Genomic DNA, 23,038 nt, shown 5'->3' on the forward strand with positions numbered 1-23,038 from the left:
GTTCTTAGTAAAACCAACTCAGAAATGTTTTAAGATTTCAAGTTCACATAATTTAGATAAATCTTTACCAATGAGACATCAATATTTTTAGTTTAATAAAAACGGCCATGTTTTGTTTAATTTATCAATGTTAATTATACTACTCATGTAGATTTTTATTTTACTTGGTTATGTTTTTTCTAAACTTTTACAGGTTTACTAGTAACTATGCTAATATTTTTTCTACTTAGTGTTTAAATCATAAAAGATATAAATTTGTATTTACCAAATTGAATAATTATTTTGAAAACTTTATTTCATTGGCAATTATATTTTTTAGTATGCCAGCTTGAAGATAATTTCCAGAATCTTTAGGTAGCTTAAAACCTTTGACTGATAATAAATAAATAAATTGAGTTACTTATGGGCTATTTGTTAGATTCCTAGATTATTTCTAAGTAACATAAAATATCAAAACAATTACTTATCATAGTTTTAAGTTTGTATACTTTTTATTTTACTTTTACTTTTATATGCTATATATTTTTGGGTTTATTAATGAACATGTTCATTTTCACCACTTTGAAGAGTTGTATTGTAAGGATATATATGGCTCTAAAAAGGCATAAAATACTTTTGGTAAAGGAATTTTATTTGTCGTAGCCAGAGCTGGCTAAAGTTTGATTTGTTAATAACATTTTTAAAAAGAATGCTATATCAAATATTATACTGTTGCAAAACTAGCATTTAGTTTTCTCTATTAAAGTAGTATTTTTTAAATTACTAGTCTGCTCTTAATAAGAGAACATAAATGGTTATTCTTTAGCTTCTGTGTAATCTACCTCTGTAGCAAATATTCTGTTTAGGTTGGTTTATGTTGACTGTTTTATATCCTTGCTTATTTAAGAAAACCATGGATTTTCACATAGACTATTCTAGCTGGAGAGCTTCAAGATGCTTAACTAATGGTATTGCATGACCAAAAGATTTCCTCCAGCAACCTCTTAGAATCTGCTGCACTGATTACACTCAGGTTCCACAACCGACTCTTTAGTGCCACCTATTACATTAATATTATCTCCTTTCCACTTTAGGTATCACTCTTTTAAGATGCCTCACCTCAGACCTCTGAAACAACTGACCAGTTCAACTAGTTTTATAATAACAATGCCAACAAGAACCATTGAGACTATTTATTTAACCCTCCCTCACCCTACCTGAGATGCTTATTATTGCTTCTGAGTTGCTGCATGTTGAGTAATGAGTGACATTAATTTACCTTGAGCAATAGGAAAAGACTGACAATGTTGTTGGACATTATCACATTATCTGAGCTCTGTGTTCCCAGAAAAGAGCTATAAGAAGAAAAATCACCAAGGACATCCCTGCTCAGGCATATTTCAAGTTAACACTCACTTCCATCCTTCCTCCTATCATCTGTCCTATAACACCCATAGGATTCCAGGGTGAGTCCCTTATTTATCTATTTCTATAAAAACCCAGGCTCCTTCCTTTTCTTTGAGACTTTCCTCATTAATGGATGCTCTTTATGTTGTAGTAGCCTAAATAAAATAATTTCCTCAATTGTCCTTTGCATTTTGTCTTTCATATAACTTATTTGATCCAATACTCACAACAACCTTAGAAAGCAGGCATTATCATTATCATTTTGCAGATGAGAACATTACAGTTAGAAAACTTCAGAAGACTTAATCAAGGTCATATAGATAGTAATTGATGGATATGTTTTGATTTTGAAGTCCGTGCTCTTAACCTGTAATTTACATATCAAAATAAATGAGACATATCATTATTTTTTCATATATCACATTCAACTTGGGAATGAGATATTCAACAACTTCCCTTGAGTTGAAGAGAAGAGTATACTATACTATTCTTTTAGCTTAAAACCAGAGCCAGAGTCCATCATTTGATGAGCACTATCTTGAGCAGAAAATTAATTATGTTATTAAATATATTAGTAGTAGTGGGACTCTGTTGAGCTAAATTTGAAGCACATGGCTAGGCCACTAAGTATGTACACATTAGTGGTGGCAGAAGACCCTATAAACTGGAGCTCCCCTGAAAGATTGCACCAAATACTGTGCTTGAGTCATGGATAGAAAAACCCTCCCAGATGATCACATATCAAGCTAATTTTGTGCATATTGATCTTAAATCTTAGCCATTTAATATTATTTTAATTGTCTTATGAAGGTTAATATGTCACCTTGCCAAGAATCCTTAATCCACCTGACATTTTTCAGTAAGTATCTTACTGCAAATTCTGAAACTTCCTCACATACATATTTCTGCAACAAAGAAGGCTATAGAAAAATTTTTAGCTCTAGTTTGTTCCTTTTGAATAATTTTTTTCTCTCTAAATAAACCTGAACAAATAGAACAAGTAATCAAGATATTACTTCGAAGAGTGGCCCTTAACATTTTTGTCAATGCAGATTCTAAAATAATTGCTGGAATGCTCTGCCTCTCAAAAATGACTCTCTTGGTGCTTTTAACTAACATAGAAGAATATGCATACATGAAATTATTCTAAGATAAAAGCAATAGTTTGATATTGTCTTAAAATTAACTTTAATTAGGATCCAGTCAATTTTATCATGCTCTTATTCAAATTATCTGCTTTTAAGTGGAGGAAGATTTAATGCATCTAATAAAATATCAGGAAAAATATCATAATGTCTTAAAGAAACCTGCTGTTGTTTAGAAAACTGCAGGAACAATTCCTATCTGCAAATGGTTATTTATTACTTAGTTATTTTTAGATTTTATTTTGGGTGCATCATTCACAGTAGCCTCTGGGTGCATCTGCAGAGTTTAATAATTAACTTTCCTAGTATAGCTTACACACAATATAGAAGACAACATAAACACAGGCTGCATTCACATACGTCAGCAAGTCACGCACAAACAAACTGGTGAGTGAGGATACCTTTCATAGGGAGTTTATCAGCCTATTCAATGATTCAACAATTCTTTAAAAGCCAATAAATTTAAGTATTTGATAGTAATCAACGAGCTACTTCTTCGTGCAGGGATTATGGTCGGTTTCTGGGCCGTGCCTTGTGCCCATAAATTTTTAATGAGGCTATAAAATGTTTATGTTCTGAAAATGAAATTAGTAGCTCTTAATTACAGAAGAAAACCCACATAATTTCACTACAACCTTGTATACTGGTTTGCTGCAACCCAACTGTAAAATAGTTTACATAAACTCTAATGTAGAATGTGTAAATTTTAAGCACACTATATATGACTCTGTGAGGGTCTGTTATAAGTACAAGTACCAAGGGTCTCCTAAGATTTTGAAGGAACTGGGCTTGTTGCTGTCAGAATTAATGTACTGGACTTGTGTTGGCTCTGTTCAGAAAATCTCATCCCACCCACAGACCCAGATAAGTGACTCCTCCACTCCTCTTTGGGACACAGGTGACTTGACCACTTAAGGTGGTAAACTGTGATTTGAGTGGCCTTGTTCAAATAACAAAATCAATTAGATTCCTCCTTTTGGAAATTTGAAAGTATGTGAAATACTGTTGACCCGAAAGATTAAGTAACACTGGGACAAAGTCAGCCATTAGGGGCCCACAGGCATGGGGATATGGAAAAGCAGGGACTCAGAACTGAGAGAAAGGTAGAGACAGGGATGTGGGGTCAGGAGTGAGGAGACAGAGTGAGAGAAGGCTGGCTAATCATCTGGGTTTGTTGTCGTTGTCATTGTTGTTGTTGTTTTTGAGATGGAATCTCGCTCTGTCGCCCAAGCTGGAGTGCAGTGATGCGATCTCTGCTCACTGCAACCTTCACCTCCTGGGTTCAAGTGATTCTCCTGCCTCAGCCTCCTGAGTAGCTGGGACTACAGGCACCGGCCACCATACCTGGCTAATTGTTTGTATTTTCAGTCAAAACAGGGTTTCACCGTGTTAGCCAGGATAGTCTTGATCTCCTGACCTCATGATCCGCTGGCCTCGGCCTCCCAAAGTGCTGGGATTACAGGTGTGAGCCACTGCTCCTGACCTAATTGTTTTTTGTCTTTGAATCTTGGTTCCTCAGCTCTTTCCTGGACTCTTGTAAAATCTGACTCTACACCACTGTTGTATATAAACTAGCTTGAATTGCTTTCTATTCCTTGCTACCAAAAGAACCTTTAATAAAACAGAAGCTATAACAGAACGCAGCCCATCTTGCCTTTCAGAGAACAGGAAGCACTAGACCAGTGAAAGGAATCCTTAACTACATTTACAAATCAAGACACCTGGGCTAGTAATCATCACTGCCTCTTAAGTCAATGTGAGTGGTATTCAGATGTAGAACTGTGAACTCTCCCCTCTTCTCCAGGACTATCTCTCTTCTCCTAGGGGTGCGCTCCTATCCATTTCCCAGCACTGAGAAGAGTGACTGAGCCTAGAATTAGGTGCTAAGTGAAGGAGAGGAGGAGAGAGAGATGTGTTTCTGAAATCCCAACTTGGGGTGTATTAATTAGGTTAGTGGTATGGTAGAATTAAATTGTGCATTAGATGCTTTGTATTCACTGGGCTCCTTTTGGGAAAGACTTTACTCTTTAACTACTAATTTTTGAACCACTCTGGCTAATGGTTTTTCTTTTTTCTACCCCAGATCTTCACAGACCAAGCTTTCTTGTCATATCGTCTTCAGCTCAACCATTATCTCAGTGAGGCTTTCTTAGGTACCCAAGAAACTCCCTTCCCTGACACTCCATCATTCTATGTTATTTTCAGTGTAACATTTATTGTTTTTTGCAATTTGTTTGTTCAAGAGTAAGGACCTTGCGTTCACTTATCACTACTGCTTAGTGCTTAGACTACTGCCTGAGACAAAATAGATTCTCAGTAAAATTTTGTTGACTGAATGAACAATGAATACTGGTAACATTCTAAATGTTCAAGCTAGTGTAATCTATAGCCATTTTACAACAAAACTGCCAAAAATTCCAAGTTGGTTGAGGAGTAAGTTATAGATTATAAAGGCCTAATAAAATTTTAGTATCATGTCATCAACCCGATGGTGGGTTGATTACAAACCTTTCTACCAATTCCTTTAAAGAGAACCTGTAAGAACCTTTTATAGCCAACACATTGTTGAGTTTCAGGTACCATGGCAAAGTTTGCTAGTAACAACAGTCTACATATCTGTTACCTAGCTTTGATGAGGTCTTAGCTCAGGCTGCAAAGACAAAATACAGGGTGATTATCCTTTATCTGAAATGCTTGAGATCAGAAGTGTTTCAGATTTTGGAATTTTTCGTTTTTTGGAATGTTTGCATTACATTTACTAGTTGAATGCTCCTAATCTGAAAATCCAAAATCCGAAATGTTTCAATGAGTACTTCCTTTGAGTGCCATGTCAGTGTTCAAAAAGTTTGAATTATGAAGCATTTTGGATTTTGGATTTTTGGATTTGGCTTACTCAATAACTACCATAGTCTGAATGGCTTAAACAACAGAAATCTGTGTTCTTATAGTTCTGGGGGCTGAGAAGTACAAGATCAAGGTGCTGATATGTAGGTTTCATTTCGAGGCCTCTTCTCTAGGTTTTGAGGTGGCTGCTGTCTTGCTGTGTGCTGACATGAGCTTACTATGTGCTTCCTGAAATGGTATCTCTTCTGATAAGGATACTAATCCCATTATGAGGGCTTTTCACCCTGAGGAACTCATCCAATCCTGATTACCTCCCAAAGGCCCCATCTCCAAACACCGTAACATTGGAAATTAGGGCTCCAACATATGGATTTTAGTGGGGACATAAGCATTCAGTCCATGACAGATGGTTATTGTTTTAAAATGATGATGTCCTATATTTATGTTATGCTTTTATGGTTGTAGAATTCTTTCCCATACACTTTTTCATATGATCCATATTCATGATCTTGTGAAATAGGACTGATGCTATAGTACTCATTTTTACAGATAAGAAAACTGAGACAACTAGAGGTGAGTTGTTTCAGCTGGAGAGATAAACGTATAACCCCAGGATCTGGTCTTTGCTCCAGCCCCTCAAGCAATTCAAGAGCAATTGCTTTGGTCTAATGTTTACATAGCTCTTTTCAAGGGTTGCTATGAATAATTAACATTTCACAATAAATTTACAAATTTAATGTTATAAATTTCTTTTCATGTTTAAACCTATATATGAATGAAGAAAAGGTCTCTGCTAAAAACCATCCAAAGGAAATGGGCAGTGTTTGTACCCTCATATGACCTTTGGAGATGACAGCCTAAGATCTTTATGTTTACTCAGAACAAGAGCTGATATGTGAGACTAACTGAGAAATACATTGGAGGAGTTTCAAGTGTACATACAGCCTGATGTGTGACGTGCTGTTCCCTAGAGTCAATGAAGAGAAACTGAAAGTTAGCATCTTTATGAAACCCATATTCTCAGCTTGGTTTGTTTTAAATTTTTGTTTTCAAATATATCGGTTGGCTAATCCCTAAAATTGTGTTTCTGTCTTTAGCCAGAAGTGGAAAAAAGTGAGCAAGTAACAGAATTAATTTTGGGTAGATTTCCCAGCTGATCTGTACCCTGTGGGAATTTCTTCCACATGAGAATATCCTTCCTACAAGTATGATTCTTGTTTTGAAAAGCCTGTGCTGGACAAGCTTTTTCTAACACTTAACCAGATCTAAAGGAATGCTGGTCTGATGAAGTAGTCAGGATGCTGGCAGCCTGGAGAAATGCATGTAAACATTCTTATGCTGGAGAACAGAGGCTCTCTGTCAGCTTTGGTGATGGCTGTCCTTGGCGGGGCAAAAGGTGTTGATCAAAACCAAAATGGGAATGGAAGGGGAGGAGTCAACTCTCAAGAGAAGTCACTGGCCTATCTTAATGTCATTGATTATGTTTAAAGAGGCTGCCAATGATTTCTAAACACATTGTTTTGCAGGGCATATACCATGATCTCTAGCTTTTATAAAAAACATCACATTTAGACATCTGGGGAAAACTATTGGACATGAACTATTAGGCGTTACTGCAAAAGGCATGGTGATGGTAGTATCTGTAGAGCTGAAACATCATTCCATATCCAAACCTTGTCTTGATTCACCTCTACCCCAAGTTTGCTCCTGATTGATGCTAGCGGATGAGGCTGTGGATGATTTCTGTCTGTGCCAGGGTTGGTACTTCACTTTCAGTGAATCTCCACAACCACCCCATTTCCTAAGCACATATAAGGAAAACAAAGAGTTAAACGATGATTCTATCTGACAGAGTGGATCTCAACACCAGTGATACACCACAGTAGCAGTGTTAATAATGGGCTGTGTTGCAAAAACCGAGTTACTTCAATTAAAGAGGGGCATTTTAAAATCGACTTGCATTTAGAAAACAGAATCTGAGATTATTTAAGGTTGTGCCAATTCAATTTCCCCCACTTGGCCTCTGAGATGCATTCATAAATGAAGGAGAATGTGATATCATTGCAGCCAGGAGGCCCGAAAATGCCTGCAACTCAGTCTATTTAGTGAATGCTACAGTTGCTCATCTGGGTTTGCTCAAGGGAGTGTGTAGTGCATATGAACTACATCTGTCCCATGTGTAAAGGTGGAAAAAGGTTGAGATTCTATCATGCAGTGTTTTCTCATGGATCCTAATTTGAGCATGGCATATCAGAACCCTCCCTCACTGCTTCCCTTTCCCGTTTCATAGCAGATCCTCTGCTTTTCTTTATTTTCACACATGCTATTGTTGTTCATTGAGCTTTTCCATGGAACTCCTTCTGCCTTGAGGACCTTCCTTTACAACTTCAATTAGGTGCCACTTCTTTCTGCCCTTTGTGTGATTTCTATCAGGACCTTACCACCCAAGTGTGTTGACTTGTCTGTCTCTTGCCCTCTAGACCACAAGTGTCCACACAGGACACGCAGCAGCTGTCTTAATCACCATTGTGTCTGGCAGCGTGCTGTGATCAGAGTCAGTGAATGAGTAGTCAGTCTTTCTTTCCGGGGTTGATGTTTTGCACCGCTATGGTCTGAATGTATCTTCTCTAAATTCTTCTGTTGAAATCCTAACCCCCAAAGTGATGATATTAGGATACAGGACTTATGGGGAGGTGATTAATCCATGAGGGCTGAGCCCTTATGAATGGGAGTAGTGCCCTTATAAGAAAGGCCTCAGAGAGCTGCCTTTTCTACACTGTAAGGACCCAGCAAGAAGGCGCCATCTTTGAACCAGAAAATGGACTCTTCCCAGACATTGAATTTGCTGATATCCTAATTTTGTACTTCTCAGCCTCCAACTCTGTGAGAAATCAATTTCTATTGTTTATAAGCTACCAGTTTATGGTATTTTGTTATAGCAGCTGAAATGGAATAAGACACTCATTGTTGTAGGAAACAAATATGCTTTTCTGATGTCTTTTTGACCAGTGCCCATATGCGTAAGATGGAATAGGAAGTGGTGGCAAACGGCCATTGAAAACCCATCTACAAGAAAAAACTAGGTGAGTGACTCACATTTTATAAGTAATGATGGGTTGCTCAAAATATCCCCATCCATAAATTTGGGAATGGGAGCATGGAACCAAATCCCCAGGGCCTTCTCATACCCCATCCTACCCATCACTTCAGAACTTTAAAAGTGAGATAGTTGAGAGGGTGGGGTGAGCAGGTGAAAAAGCGATCCCCTAGTTCTCTCACAACACATTCACTGAACTTTCTTGGCAAAGGGAAGCCTCTTCCATTATTCATTCACATTCTACTCTGGGTCAAGTACAACGCTAGCTGCTCAGGATATAGTGCCTGTTCTCAGTGAAGTATCACAGGCATGTTTGGGGAGATAGAGGGATAAACAGAACATTGCAATTCACTGTGGACCACAGTCCTCAAAGAGAACAAAAACATGTATAATGGACCTAGCTTGTATCCTACAGGGCTTCCTATGGTGCTTTGTACAGAGACGATCTGCTGCCCTCTGCCCCTTTCTCTATAAGCAAAGGCTTCACGGTGTGATCTGGAACATTTGTACCACCACAAAGAGAATTCAAAGCCAAGATTACATTCTTTGTGGTAATAGGTGTATTTGGCGGTGTAGAGCTTAAAGAATTTTGACTAGTCGATGACTAAGAAAAGCAAGAAAATAATTTTTTCCTCTTTAAAGAAAAGAGAGGCTGGGCACAGTGGCTCATGCCAGTAATCATGCTGGGCACTTTGGGAGGCCGAGGTGGGAGGAGAACTTGAGGCCAGTTTGAGACCAGCCTGGTCAGCATAGTAAGACCCCGTCTCCACAAATAGTAAAAATAAATAAATAAATAAAAATAACTGGGCATGGTGTTACATACTGTTAGCCCCATCTATTCCGGAGGCTGAGGCAGGGGGATCACTTGAGCCCGGGAGTTAGTTCAAGATTGCTGTGAGCTGTGATCATGCTACTGCACTCCAGCCTGAGTGACAGAGCAAGAGCCCATTTCAAAAGAAAATAAATAGTAAACAGGGTTTGGGGACTAAGACAAGGTAGATTTTTGTTGGTCTCAAGCAAAGAATCTTTTTGCTACTGTTTATGAGTTTCTAGGAATTCTTAGGATAATTTCAAGGAGTGAAATAGAATGTTTCTTGTTTGCTTTATGAATTAATTATTTAAATGGGCAGAGGTAGGAGTGTGTGAGTGCGTATGGTGGGAGAAGGTTGGGAGGGGGCATGTCCCAGTCAGTCCTAACCTATCTCCAGTTCCAGTTGCTTCTGTTCCACCCCAGTATCATGTGCCTGTGTATTCTCCACAGCAGCCACTCCAACACTTAATATTTTTGACACATTGCTCCCCTCTGACCTTGGGAATTCTTACTTACTTCCTTCACATTAGATGCTGCTCCACTCTGCACCCAAGGAGCAACATTCTCATACCTCCACCATAACACAATTCCGCTTGCTTCATAATCTGTGTATGTATCTGTGACAGCCACTAGTTTGTATGGACGAATGGGCATAGACCACATGGTATTGTCATCACTGGCACTGGGTCAGTCCACGCTGCAAAGTCAGATATATAAGGCTTAGTTCTGCTGCATAATTAGCTATATAACCTTTGGGCAAGTTAGCTAATCATCGTAAGCCTTCATTTCCTTGTCTATAAAATAGTGGTAATAATAGCACTTACCACATTAAAAAAAGCATTTAGGTATGCAAATAAAATTACATAACATACATTCAAAGAACTGAACACAGAGCCAGGTACTAGGTGGACACTCAGTTCATCTTACCTGCCTTGACCAAGTCCTCCCAAGAGTAGAGTTGTTCCTCAGCACCATTCCTGTTGTATTTTAGTAATTCAGATTACCCAACACCTAAGAAATGCGAATATTTATGAAGTCCTCAGGCATTGAAAACTTTGAAATTATCTGGGATGGGAACAAACAGCAAAAGGGAAGCATAATTCATAAAGTTTTAACATGATTCAATTAAAATGTCCAAGCTTCAATATTACTTTCATCTTTAGCACCTCATTACATCTCATTTTTCATCTCCCTGAAAGCATTCCATAGCTGCACCGGATTGATCTCATAAATTGCTTTTGAGAAATAGGTCCCAAGATCCTGTGCCCTCACCCTTGCTTTTTACCATCCCAAGAAACATCCTTTGAATGAGCCAACAGTAATTATCACTGGTTATTTGCTTCTGGTATGTATGAAAGGGTACAGTGTGATATCATATTGTAGAGGTACAGAGAGGGTTTGGGGCCAGTGAACATGATCATTCTCACTTTTAGAGAAACCCCCCTCCCTGCTTTTGGAATGAACTGCAGTAGGGAATGAATTGAGGCAAAGAATGTCTCTAGAGCCAGCGTGAAGATACCTTTCTCTCAGCTCCTCCACCAGGGTTGAGGCCAGGGGTTACAGGTTAACTTATGCATGCCAAAATTTCAAGCTGCATTAGCTGAAAGAAGTTAGAAAAACCAGGGTCCACTCCAGGTTTCATTTCTTCTCTTCTTTTTCCTTCACACTGATTACAATTCGATTTGTGGGTGTGTTGGTTATTTAAAAAGATAAAAGAAAAATCAAACAGCAACAAAAAGCAGCCCTCCAGGTGTCCTTTTCCAAGCCGGCAGCGGTTAGGTGAGTGAGTGCAGGGCATATCTATAATTCAGCTCCGGAATATTTCCCTTAATAATTAATTGAGCATCACAAAAGGAGGAGGCCCAATAGGGCCCTTGAACAAAGCTGCCTCCCCGAGGACGATAGTGACCGTCCCAGCGCCAACCAACCAGCCCAAGGTCGGATTTGCTCCAGCAGTCCGGCACGCGCCGCCACTGCCTGCCTGGTCCATCGTGCGTGCTGGGAGAGGTTCTAGAGAGACACTGTCGCCACCTGGGCTTCTGGTTGTGTGTGTGTGTGTGTGTGTGTGTGTGTGTTCACTCGCGCGTTCTCGCGTGTGTGGAAGTGGGGTGGGGATGGACTGCAGAACCTTTTTTTTTTTAATGGAGATGGGCAGTGGGAGAGATCACTAAGATAGAGACCCCCGGGCTGCTGGGTCCTGTGGAGCACGCTTAAACCCCGTTCTCCACAAAAAGGAAAAGAACAAAAAGACAAAATAATAATAATAAGCATAAGACAGAGACTCCCCGGAGCCAAACCTCTCGCCAGGTTGATTCTGGCAAGCCTCAGACAGGCGAGCTGTCTACTTCCCCGTTTTGATGTGGTCCAAAGAAATAAGCAAGAAACAAGGAGAAACCCTTCCACAAATTGAAACTTCAGCTAGTCAGCATGAAAGGACCAAGAAGTTATTAACCAGAAATTCCTGCTTTAGAGAACCAGGGACTTGCCCGAGGCCCCTAGTTGCAGCTAGGTTTAACTTTCAACTCATAGTGACCTTTTCCTTTTAATGCAAAAATTCACGCTCAGAGGTAGAGATTTAAAATGCAAATGATACATAGGTTCTATGAAGAAGTGCGCCAGAAAAACTCCACCTCTACATGCTCTGTCCATAGCTCCCCTTTTTCTCCGTATGGGAGAGGCCCATAAAAGAAACCCACACCCTGACTTCGAGGAGCAGCCCACTTTTTTTTTTCTTGGTGTTAGCTCCCTTGTGCGCGCAAGCTTTAATTAAAAGAAAGAAAACCAAGAAACTTGCTTTTTGCTGAGGTCTCCCTTGATTTCTATCCTGAGGGATCCAAAGAGCCCTCGGTCGGTACCAGAGCCGTATTTCTTTTTGCAGCAACAGGTTGTCTGCGGGCTCGTCCACGCTTTCCAAAGCCCCCAGCCCCGGGCCCACCCTGGAACTCACTCATCTCTCCAACCCTCTTCCCCTAGGACTGCTGCTTCCCTTACACAGCCCCTAGCCTGGGCCTGATTCCAATTTCTGTAACATTCCCCTACCCGGGGTGGAATACAGGTTGAAAGTCGGTCTCCTCCGCGCCCCGGAGGCCCAACCCTGACGCTGAAGCCGCCCAACTCCTGTGTGCAGGGAAGGCGGAGACTGAGGGATCTGGGCGCACTGGCAGGCACAGGAGGGCTCCCCGCCCGCAGCCTCGCCGGAGGTGCCCAGGGCTCCCAACCCGACAAACCCGCTTTGGGAGGGGGTGGGGTGTGGAGAAGAGGACGGGGCTCGAGGGGAGATCTGGAGAAAGCAAGTTAGGGAGTGGAGAAGATGTCCCAAAGGACCCCATTTTCGGGACTGCACCTCCCGGGGAGCTCCCCGCTCCCACGCCCTCTGAGGACTCCCGCGCTGCCGTCGAAACCCCCATTCCGGCCCCAACAGGGACACTTCTCCAGGATTTGCTCCTCTCCTCTGGGGACCACAGCCAAAGACTTCTGGAATCAATCCCGGATCCTGGGAGTCTGGGGGCCCGGCCAGAGTGCGGGGAGTCGCGGCGTCGTGACTGCGCCCTCCCCGCCGCTCCTGGAGGCGCCCCTGGCGACCGTCGCGAACGCCACACCCTCGGCTCGGCCCTGGCCCCGCCCCCGCCCGGCGCGCGTTCGCGGCCAGGGGAGGCGTGTGCTGCTCCTGCAGCCAGCGAGAGCGAGAGAGGGATGGATGTTGGAGGAGCAATTCGAGCTTAACAAGTGATCGCTGCTGTCTAGGATTTTGCTTCTTTTCGGGGGAACCTTGACTTCCTTTCCCAGGGAATCCCTCCTGTACTGATCTCCAGAGGAACCAGGAGTCTTGGGGTCTTCTCTGGGGCAGCCCCGACCCCCACCCCCAGGCTCCAGCCGCGAGGACTCTGTGCCCCTCGCCGGGCCAGGCAACAGAACTTGTTCCGTGGATATTTGGAGCCTCCACCTGCCAAACCCGAGTGATTCCTTTTAACACTCCAAGATCATTCTTCCCCTCCTCCAGCTGTTGCAGCTTGAGGAGGACAAACAAGCCAGCCGGTGGATTTTCTTTATTTTTATTTTTCGCCCCGCCGGGGAACGGTAAGTATGATACCTTTTCAAAAAAAAATCTTTCCTCCACCCTCTTCTTTTGGCTGTTAAGAAACAGTGGACATCTGAGGGATAAATAATATCTGGAATGTGACAGAAGGGCATGAATGGAAGGCGGTTAAAAATAAACCAGGAGGTGGGAGAAGGGAGGTGCGGATGCTGCGCGGCGCTCCGGGGGGCCAACAGTTGTTATTTTCCCAACCCCGGGGATGCGGTGAGTGCGCCCTGGTTAACGTGCTGGAGCGGGAACTGAGGTCTGAAGGCGAGGGCGCGATTAAAGATGTCGTTTCCCAACGAGAGGGGGTTAAGATTTAGCATCGTTTCGCCTCCTCCCAGCCTCACCGGTTCCCTTCCTTTGGGAACAGCTGGTGAACGGGTCTGAATTGCTGCCTCTCCCAATGTTTGGATTCGCGTGCATTTTCCGAGCATTTGAGCAACATACATAGGGGCTGCATAAATGGCGTGCGTTGAAGTGTATATTTCTCACGGTGTTGGCTTTTCTGATTCCCTCTCTCTCTTTCTCTCTGTCTCAGTTTCTCTCTCTGTCTCTGTCTCTCAGATAAGGTTCAGGTACCACCCTGACACAGTTGCAGGAATTGGCACTGAGAGACGGACAGCCTTGTTGTTGGGGGCGGGGGGGCGGTGAGAGGAGGAGGGGCGGGATGTTTGGCTGTTGTTTGGGGGCGCCGGGATTGGGGAATAGGTAGTCTGCAAAATCCTGTTAGTTTAACGGTGTTAAAGAAGAAGACAAATTCCTCTGCAAATATCTCTCTCATAAAGGCTCCTGGGAATTGAATAGATTCTCTTAACAGGAGTACCTTGAGAAAGAAGAGAGATTTTAAAACCAGTCTGGTTTGCTGGAGGAATGATTTTTCGTTTCTCTTCTTTCTCTCCCTCTTTCTTTCTAAATCAGGGATAGTGAAGTAACTAGTAGACAACGAAAAGGAAGGCAATTTGCTATTTGTAGGGTGGAGGAGGGAGTTAGATAAACAAAAACTAATAATCCCAAATAAATAAATAACTGTGAATTTATTTGGTGTAGAGCAGAAAGTGGGCAGTTCTAGATCTCCTGAAGAGATGATGGTGAATTAGAAGACTCTCTAATTCATGACCTTCTGGGAGGCAGTTGGGTGGGAGGGCAGGTGTGTGTAGTACTCAGGTATTCAGGAACTTGGGTTACACTGGGGCTTCATTGAAATTATCATTTTGGGGGAGCTGGGGAAGAAACTGAGCAAACTCTCAGGCTATTTGGTCTGTGCAAGTCTTGAAAGGATGTTGGCCTGACATTCCACAGTGACTATCACCCCAGGATGGTTTTGTAAGTAGGGATTTGGAAACTCCTTGAGGGTAAACATTTCAGCGTATGAGATGTTACCAGTCAGGCAAAGGAAGGGAGCTAGCATGTGAGATGCCCTCAGTGGTGTATTTTCTGGGGTTTGTGTCACAATCAAATGCCCTTCTTGCCCCAGGAAATTGAGTATGATTGGGAAGGGGTGTATGATTGGGAAGACTTCTGTTTGCCACTTCCATTCTTGTCACTTCATAAAATTCAGTGTGTTTAGGCTGCTAGGCTGACAGGATCAGCAAGAAGCAGCAGGTGGTCAAGAGCTGAATCCTGTTAATGGCTTCAGAAAGCCATTTCTCTTATGCTTTCCAAGTGCTTCCAGTAATAGAAGCTGGTAGATGCCCTGAATTCTGGCTATCATCATGGTCTCCAGTTCTCTGGGTTACTCCTTGCATTCTTGGAAGTCTTGTTGAACAGAGTACATGGAAAAATCAAGAGGAGATAGGAGATTTGGATGGGGGCTTTTATAGGACTTGGCTGAGGAGATGAATTACCTGGATCTTGGGAGAACAAACTAAGGAAGAAGAAGTGCCAGGTGACAGAGGGAGCAGATCAGAGCTGCAAGGGACATGCGATTAGGAAGTGGAAGATTGTAAATAGAAGTGGGCAAAGAGAGAGAGAAAGAGAGAGGAGGGGGATGTTGAGGATGTGGATTTGTTGAAGTGAAGGTGGGGGTGTATGATAGGCTAAGAGTGAAGTCCACACAAGCTGAAATTTAAAAACTAAGGAGATAGTCCCTTGAGCAGAGTGTAGGAGGAACCACTGAAGTGAACATGGGGCGACCACAAGGAGAGAAGATGATTATTAGAGATGTGGAAACTGGCATTAGATCCTAGTCTGTGGGTGGTAGGGAGTGTTCAGGATTCAGGAAGACAGAAAAACAATGGGGACATGCTGCAGGGAGTCAGGCAGTGCCAACTTAACACGGGCCATTGGTGAGTCTCAGGATGTCCTGTATGTCCTCACATTCCATCTTCCCTTAGTTTAGTGGCCTAAGGACACAAACATTTGGGACTGTGTAGATAGACGATAAAAACATAAGTTACTGTCATGTTATTCATAACTGCCAGTGTTTATTGCCATTCATTAGGTAAAAGGCACTGTGATATTTTATCAACATCCATTATCTCATTTAATCCTTACAAACATGGGCTGGGGGAAGTTGTATTATTATTTGTACTTTATAGATGAGGTGATTGAAGCTCATTCAAGTGGTGCCGTCTGGACAAAAGAATACGGTTTGGTTTTTGTTTTTCTTTTCTTTTTTTTTTTCTTCTGACTTCCCCAATCCTGAGTCAAGATAGGGAGGAGTGGAAAGGCACTTAATTCAGAAACATTTTACGAATGGAAATTTTAAAAACTGCCTCAAGATAGATGAATGATGGAAGCAGTTGTAAAGTCACAGCATTATTTTTGTGGAATGAAGAGAGTGACAGTGAGAATTAAGACCTGGCATTCGTGAAGGGGAAGATAGAAGCAAGAGCCATGTGGGCCATGAGGGGAGAGAGGAAAAATAATTGAGTTGCCATAAAAATAAACTGAGCTGAAATAATAACCGAAGAAGAAAGAAAGAAGGATGTTTAGTGAGTAAGAATAGCCTGCTCCATACTCTTTAAAATGTATGGGTGCTTGGTGTGTTATATGATCTGCTTGAAGAAAAGAGAAGGAAGTATATGTGAAGACAAATGCTCGGTTTGCTCTTTATGATTTGTTTCCTTTTTATTTTATTTTTCCTATGCTTGTTTCCAATCCTTTTTCAGGTGAAGTGCTTCTTCTGCATGATTTTGGCCGAAGGATGCTCTGCATTTCCTTGATGTCTATGGAGACTTCAGAGCTGGTTTTGCTTCTGCTGACACCTCATCTAGCGCCTTCTCTGCCTCCCAGGGTCTTTGCCTCTATCTATGGTGTGGCATTGCACCTGGGTCCAGGAAGCCTTTGATGAACTTAAAAGGAGAGCCTGGAGAATCATCCTGATAGACTTTGAGCAGAAATGGCTGGACATACTTCAAACCACATCTTAACATGGGTCGAGCCATCACTAGAAGGCAAGTGCTAACAGTAAAGGCTTATTTGCATTTTATTTAAATTTAATGGACTGAGCATTGGCCAATTTCCATGGCAGAAAAATATATTTCATTTTCTAGGCATAACTTCTGACTGTCAGACACTTGCTGCTTTTGAATCTTGCAGTGTCATTACTAAGCACGTCCCAGACACATTTCCAAATTCGAACATCTACGCCCAAAACATAGGTGTCTGAGAGACTCCAGCGTTTTCGGACTTCTTAGGATTGAGAGTGCTAGGCTGTTTATCTTGACCAGCCAAGCTCTGGAGAGCAATGTTGAATCCCTGAGAAGAGAGAGCATGGGGCGTGCTGATTTAAAAACAGAAAATGCAAAGTTGGACTGAAAATATCCTTAGTCTTCCAAGCAATCTGCTTAAGGGTTCCAAACTTACCTTAATTTGGTGAGAAAAGAAGCTGCCCTATTTTTCTTTCTTCTTCTTCTACAACTGGAACCAGCCATTTCCGAAAACCACCGCCATGGAGGTTGCAATGGTGAGTGCGGAGAGCTCAGGGTGCAACAGTCACATGCCTTACGGTTATGCTGCCCAGGCCCGGGCCCGGGAGCGGGAGAGGCTTGCTCACTCCAGGGCAGCTGCGGCAGCTGCCGTTGCAGCGGCCACAGCTGCCGTCGAAGGTAGTGGGGGTTCTGGTGGGGGATCCCACCACCACCACCAGTCACGTGGGGCCTGCACCTCCCATGACCCTCAGAGCAGCCGGGGTAGTCGGAGGAGGAGGCGACAGCGGCCTGAGAAGAAGAAAGCCCACCACCGGCAAAGCAGCTTCCCTCATTGCTCTGACCTGATGCCCAGTGGTTCTGAGGAGAAGATCCTGAGGGAGCTGAGTGAGGAGGAGGAAGATGAGGAGGAGGAGGAGGAGGAGGAAGAGGAGGGAAGGTTTTACTATAGTGAAGATGACCATGGTGATGAATGTTCCTACACGGACCTGCTGCCCCAGGATGAGGGCGGTGGTGGCTACAGTTCAGTCCGCTACAGCGACTGTTGTGAACGTGTGGTGATAAATGTGTCAGGCCTACGCTTTGAGACCCAGATGAAAACCCTGGCCCAGTTTCCAGAGACTTTGTTGGGAGACCCTGAAAAGAGGACTCAGTACTTTGACCCTTTGCGCAATGAATACTTTTTTGACAGGAATCGGCCCAGCTTTGATGCCATCTTATATTATTACCAATCAGGAGGCCGCCTGAAGAGGCCAGTCAATGTCCCCTTTGATATCTTCACTGAGGAGGTGAAGTTCTATCAGTTGGGGGAGGAGGCCCTGTTGAAGTTTCGGGAGGATGAGGGCTTTGTGAGAGAAGAGGAGGACAGGGCCCTCCCTGAGAATGAATTTAAAAAGCAGATTTGGCTCCTCTTCGAATATCCAGAGAGCTCCAGTCCCGCCAGGGGCATAGCCATTGTGTCCGTCCTGGTCATCTTAATCTCCATTGTCATCTTTTGCCTGGAAACCTTGCCTGAGTTTAGGGACGACAGGGATCTCGTCATGGCACTGAGTGCTGGCGGGCATGGTGGGTCGTTGAATGACACCTCAGCACCCCACCTGGAGAACTCAGGGCACACGATATTCAATGACCCCTTCTTCATCGTGGAGACGGTCTGTATTGTGTGGTTTTCCTTTGAGTTTGTGGTTCGCTGCTTTGCTTGTCCTAGTCAAGCACTCTTCTTCAAAAACATCATGAACATCATTGACATTGTCTCCATTTTGCCTTACTTCATCACACTGGGCACTGACCTGGCCCAGCAACAGGGGGGTGGCAATGGTCAGCAGCAGCAGGCCATGTCCTTTGCCATCCTCAGAATCATTCGTCTGGTCCGAGTATTCCGGATCTTCAAACTCTCCAGGCACTCCAAAGGCCTGCAGATCCTGGGCCACACCCTCAGAGCCAGCATGCGGGAACTGGGCCTTCTGATCTTCTTCCTCTTCATTGGGGTCATCCTCTTTTCCAGTGCTGTGTATTTTGCAGAGGCGGATGAACCTACTACCCATTTCCAAAGCATCCCAGATGCATTTTGGTGGGCTGTGGTGACCATGACAACTGTGGGCTATGGGGACATGAAGCCCATCACTGTGGGGGGCAAGATTGTGGGGTCCCTGTGTGCCATTGCGGGTGTCTTAACCATTGCTTTGCCAGTGCCAGTGATTGTCTCTAACTTTAACTATTTCTACCACAGAGAGACTGAAAATGAGGAACAGACACAGCTGACGCAGAATGCAGTCAGTTGCCCATACCTCCCCTCTAATTTGCTCAAGAAATTTCGGAGCTCTACTTCTTCTTCCCTGGGGGACAAGTCAGAGTATCTAGAGATGGAAGAAGGAGTTAAGGAATCTCTGTGTGCAAAGGAGGAGAAGAGTCAGGGAAAGGGGGATGACAGTGAGACAGATAAAAACAACTGTTCTAACGCAAAGGCTGTGGAGACTGATGTGTGAATTACTTTCTCCACCTGCCACTGCCCCCCCCCCAGCATCTCCAAATATATTTATGCATAGAGAGTGCAGTTATGAAAATGAAATATGCAAATGATCCAATGCATACAGTAGTACACCATTTAATGGTTATACATGGCATAATTGTACCTAAACTTGTATTACATATCAAATAAATGATATATCCTGGAGAAGAGGAAGGATTAAATAGGAGCAAATCTATCTTTATATTTTTATTAGAATGCAAGAGTTTTGCACATTAACTAGAAAAGATGTTAGTGAAGATGGAGAGAGAGAGAGTGTGTGTGTGAGTGTGTGTGTGTGAAGTAAATTGTCAATGTTAGTAATTGTGCAGTGATGGGAAAAGTTGGCATTTTGAAGTATTTACTATGTAAGAACTAATGAATTTGAACAGTCATTTATCAGTGCTTTAATAGCATCTCATATGTCTTTGGATTCTGTAGTTGTTTTTTAAAAATTGTAAGAATTGCTGTGTAGAGAAAAAAGAAAGTAAATTATTTAATAGAATATAGGTCACAATTTTATCTCGGATTTAATTAAAGTTTATTTTTAACTGGAAATTAACTTTTAAAAAGGCTGCAAGGACCTTTAGAAATTGATTATATTTTGTTATTAATTTTGGGAAGATTTGACAGCAAATGTCTAACATTATAGAATAAATGACATTGGAGAATATGTGACAAGTTTTGTTTGCAGGTAACAGGACTGGAATTTTTGTTTTCTTTGCACTACTTTATATGCTGGAGATTGAGAGAGACTTCATACTGTGAATGTTTACTAATGTAATAGTTCAATGACAATCATTGGAAGAATGATTTCTTTAGTCTTATTTTATTGTTTTCATTGTGTGAGACTAATGACCATGCAGATAACATCACATGATTCTCTCCTCTTTTAAAATCTAAATAACTGATCTACAAAGGAACTATGAAGTAAAATTTAGCAACTGAATCTTTTGAAATTGGTCTGTTACAATGATGCTTCTGAAATCATATATTTTATATATTCTTCTGCCTTTTAACTCCAGAATAATTTAACCAAAGTTAATGCATGCACTGAAAGAATTCTTGAAGAAATAAGATGCCCAGCAGCTACAGTGATTATGGCCTAAAATTTTTCTATTAAATGTGCAATATAAATGCTAGATTTATTAAGTTTATTTTTTTGTGCAGTTATATAAGAACAGAATTCGAGGATTAACCTCAGATCTTAACATTCCATTTGCTAAAATGAATATAAGGAAGAATTGTGTCAAACATTTGGTTTCAACATCACCATCATTATCATCTTTATTAAAGGAAATTATGACACATATAACTGCATTTAACTCACCACAAAGTGTTCTAGAATGTGAGATAGCAACTAGCGATCAGCCTTGCACTATTAAATCATAATGAGGTATGGTTTAGAAAACTCAGAATGCATACGAGGCCTTATTCCACAATGTTTCTTTAAGTTTTCATCTTTATAAAATGGTTGTCTTGAGTTCTGGGCAGGGGACAAGACAAATAACACTGCATACACTTTTTCGGCACATAGTGAACTCTGGTAACTGTGAGCTAAAAACAAGCAAACAAACAAAATGACCTAGAATAGCCTTTCTCAAGCTTTCCAAAATCCAGGCCATCATTTCATAATTACATAAATCCTACCTCTCTTTTAATAGTATTTGAAATTCAAAATAAATTCAACGTTAGGGTTAAAAGTAAAGCTGCACCCCCTCTCCACCCTTTCTTTCCCCATCATTTGTAGAGAAACTCTTTTCTAGAAACGTTTTAGATAATGAAAACGCAAGCAGGACCTTTGATTGAATGTGAAGACCAAAGATCAATAGAAGACAATAGAGAATGATAAAACAAGAAAATGCCGTCTTACAATAAGATTTCAAAGATAATGTTTTAATGCATTTTAGATTTGGGGCAAAAAATGTAATAAGCGTTAGGCTGGGGGTAAGGCTATTTGGACTGGTTATAATTCACTTGAAAAAGTTACTTAACGTCTCTGGACCAAAACTTCAAGAGGGCAAATGAAGCATGATACATGACAGAGTTAGGCAAAACAAATGAGAACATACAAAAACTCTGAAATGTTGAGTTCTGTACAAATGCCTGATCCTATGTCTAAATTGTTTAATCTTCCTCTGGGAGAAAAAGGGGTTTAGAACCCACAAGCATAGGTCTACTTTATTAGGATATTGCAAAAATTATGGGCAATTGCTTAAACTCTGGAGTCCTTACAAGAAGTAGATATGGAGACACAAGATAGTCTATTGCTGATAGATTCAGGCATGTCATAGTATAGAAAGTTGACTCTGTGAACAGACCATGTGTCTTACAATATAGCCAACTAGGTCAGATTATATCTTAAAATAATTTAAGGGCTGTCTAGTAGAAAGGATATTTATTCAACTTTCTATAATAGCAATGACAATGACTTGGCTATGTTTGGAAGGGAAATGTACTGTATTTCGTTGTTTCTATAATATCTTCTTTTTAAATCTAAAAGTTATATTAAATTTGATTGACAAAACACATTATATTGATAATTCTGAGAATCCAGGAAATGTAGTCATTTGGTGATTACCTTTATTTCACATGGCGTTTTTTTTTTAGGGTGAGAAGTTCAAGAAGTGACAGGACAGTCATGAGCTTTCAAACCAAATATTATTAGGTTACCATACAGTTTTCTTTCTCCTGGCAAGATGCATTTATTTTAGAGTATCTAGATCTTGATCCCACACTGAGAAGGAAACTTTTAAGCTCTCAAGACTTACATGGGGATATTTCTGTATGGAATACTTCTCTTACAAGAGAATTCATGAAGTCAGGACATCCAATACAGCTGTGAATTCAACGTTCTTCCTAGTTGAAACTAGTCAAAGTACTTTAGAACCATTTGTAAAAATTTATACTGACAAATATGCTTTCCGCACCTATTTGTAACTAATTTAGATAACTGTATCTTAGACGCCACTATACACATTTGGTTGTAAAATAAAAAGGAACTGACCTTCTTTAGAGATCCAGTTCTTGGGATCTGGGATCCTTTTATTGCTTTTCAGATGATAATAGATGTTACCAAAAGCATACTATTTGAGGGTCATCCTAATCAGAGTCTTTTCAAGGGTGGATGCATTGTTCTGTCTTGCAAATACTTGCAGAGGAAACAATTATGCACAACAGTTATGGAGAAGAAAGGAGGAATAAATAGTACTTTTGATTTCTGTGAAAGGGAGCCAGTGGGTGCTAGAGGAATGACAGCTGGTCTAGGGAGTCAAGAGAGCTGGCTTGTTAATCGTGGGCAAATCGTTTCATCTCCTTGATCCTCAGGACTTTCTCTCGCTCTCTCTCTCTCTCTCTCTCTCTGTATGTGTGTGTGTGTCTAAAACTGGGCTATTGAGCTACATTATTACTTCGTTCCTTTTAGTACCACAATTCTATTATGGAGTAATGGAAACGTCCGACTAGCTTGATATTTCCTAAGTACTATTCAAGTTGTATCAGCTTTGATTTTTTAGTAAGGAATACAGGCAAAAATAAATAAATAAAAATAAAAATCTCACTGTTAGGTTAACCACAGAACAGGTGTTTGAGTTTTTTGGAATGTAGACTAAACTGAATGAATAGGATGTATTTTGAAGCAGTTATCCTAACAACTTCTAAAGGGAAGGGATTCATTTAATGAAAAACAACTCTTCAGTCCTCAGTTGAATACATATGGTGAAAATTGGTGAGTAAACATTTTGATGTCTTGCTTTGTTATCATACGGTCTTGTCAGTAAACAGTATTTTGACTTGTGTGG

The 23,038-nt window shown here is 41.5% G+C and overlaps 1 protein-coding gene across 2 annotated transcripts in view; it reads left to right on the forward strand.

Annotated features, from left to right (window-relative positions):
* KCNA4 (potassium voltage-gated channel subfamily A member 4) overlaps nt 1–20,065 on the forward strand; it is a 236,875-nt gene extending 216,810 nt beyond the window's left edge. Inside the window, exons 1-2 of one of the 2 annotated variants that reach the window (XM_012452258.2) lie at nt 12,917–13,360; nt 16,475–20,065. In XM_012452258.2, the coding sequence (XP_012307681.1) occupies nt 17,257–19,218 (1,962 nt within the window). In that variant the 5' untranslated portion in view covers nt 12,917–13,360; nt 16,475–17,256 and the 3' untranslated portion in view covers nt 19,219–20,065. Of the gene's footprint in view, nt 1–12,916; nt 13,361–16,474 lie in introns of those variants that run through there. The other variant, XM_064365075.1, reaches the window with a different exon arrangement.
* The last annotated feature ends 2,973 nt before the right edge of the window (nt 20,066–23,038 follow it).

Source organism: Aotus nancymaae, unplaced genomic scaffold (assembly GCF_030222135.1).
Source record: "Aotus nancymaae isolate 86718 unplaced genomic scaffold, 86718_ANA_hifiasm-v0.15.2.pri h1tg000059l, whole genome shotgun sequence".
In the NCBI taxonomy this organism is placed as follows: domain Eukaryota; kingdom Metazoa; phylum Chordata; class Mammalia; order Primates; family Aotidae; genus Aotus; species Aotus nancymaae.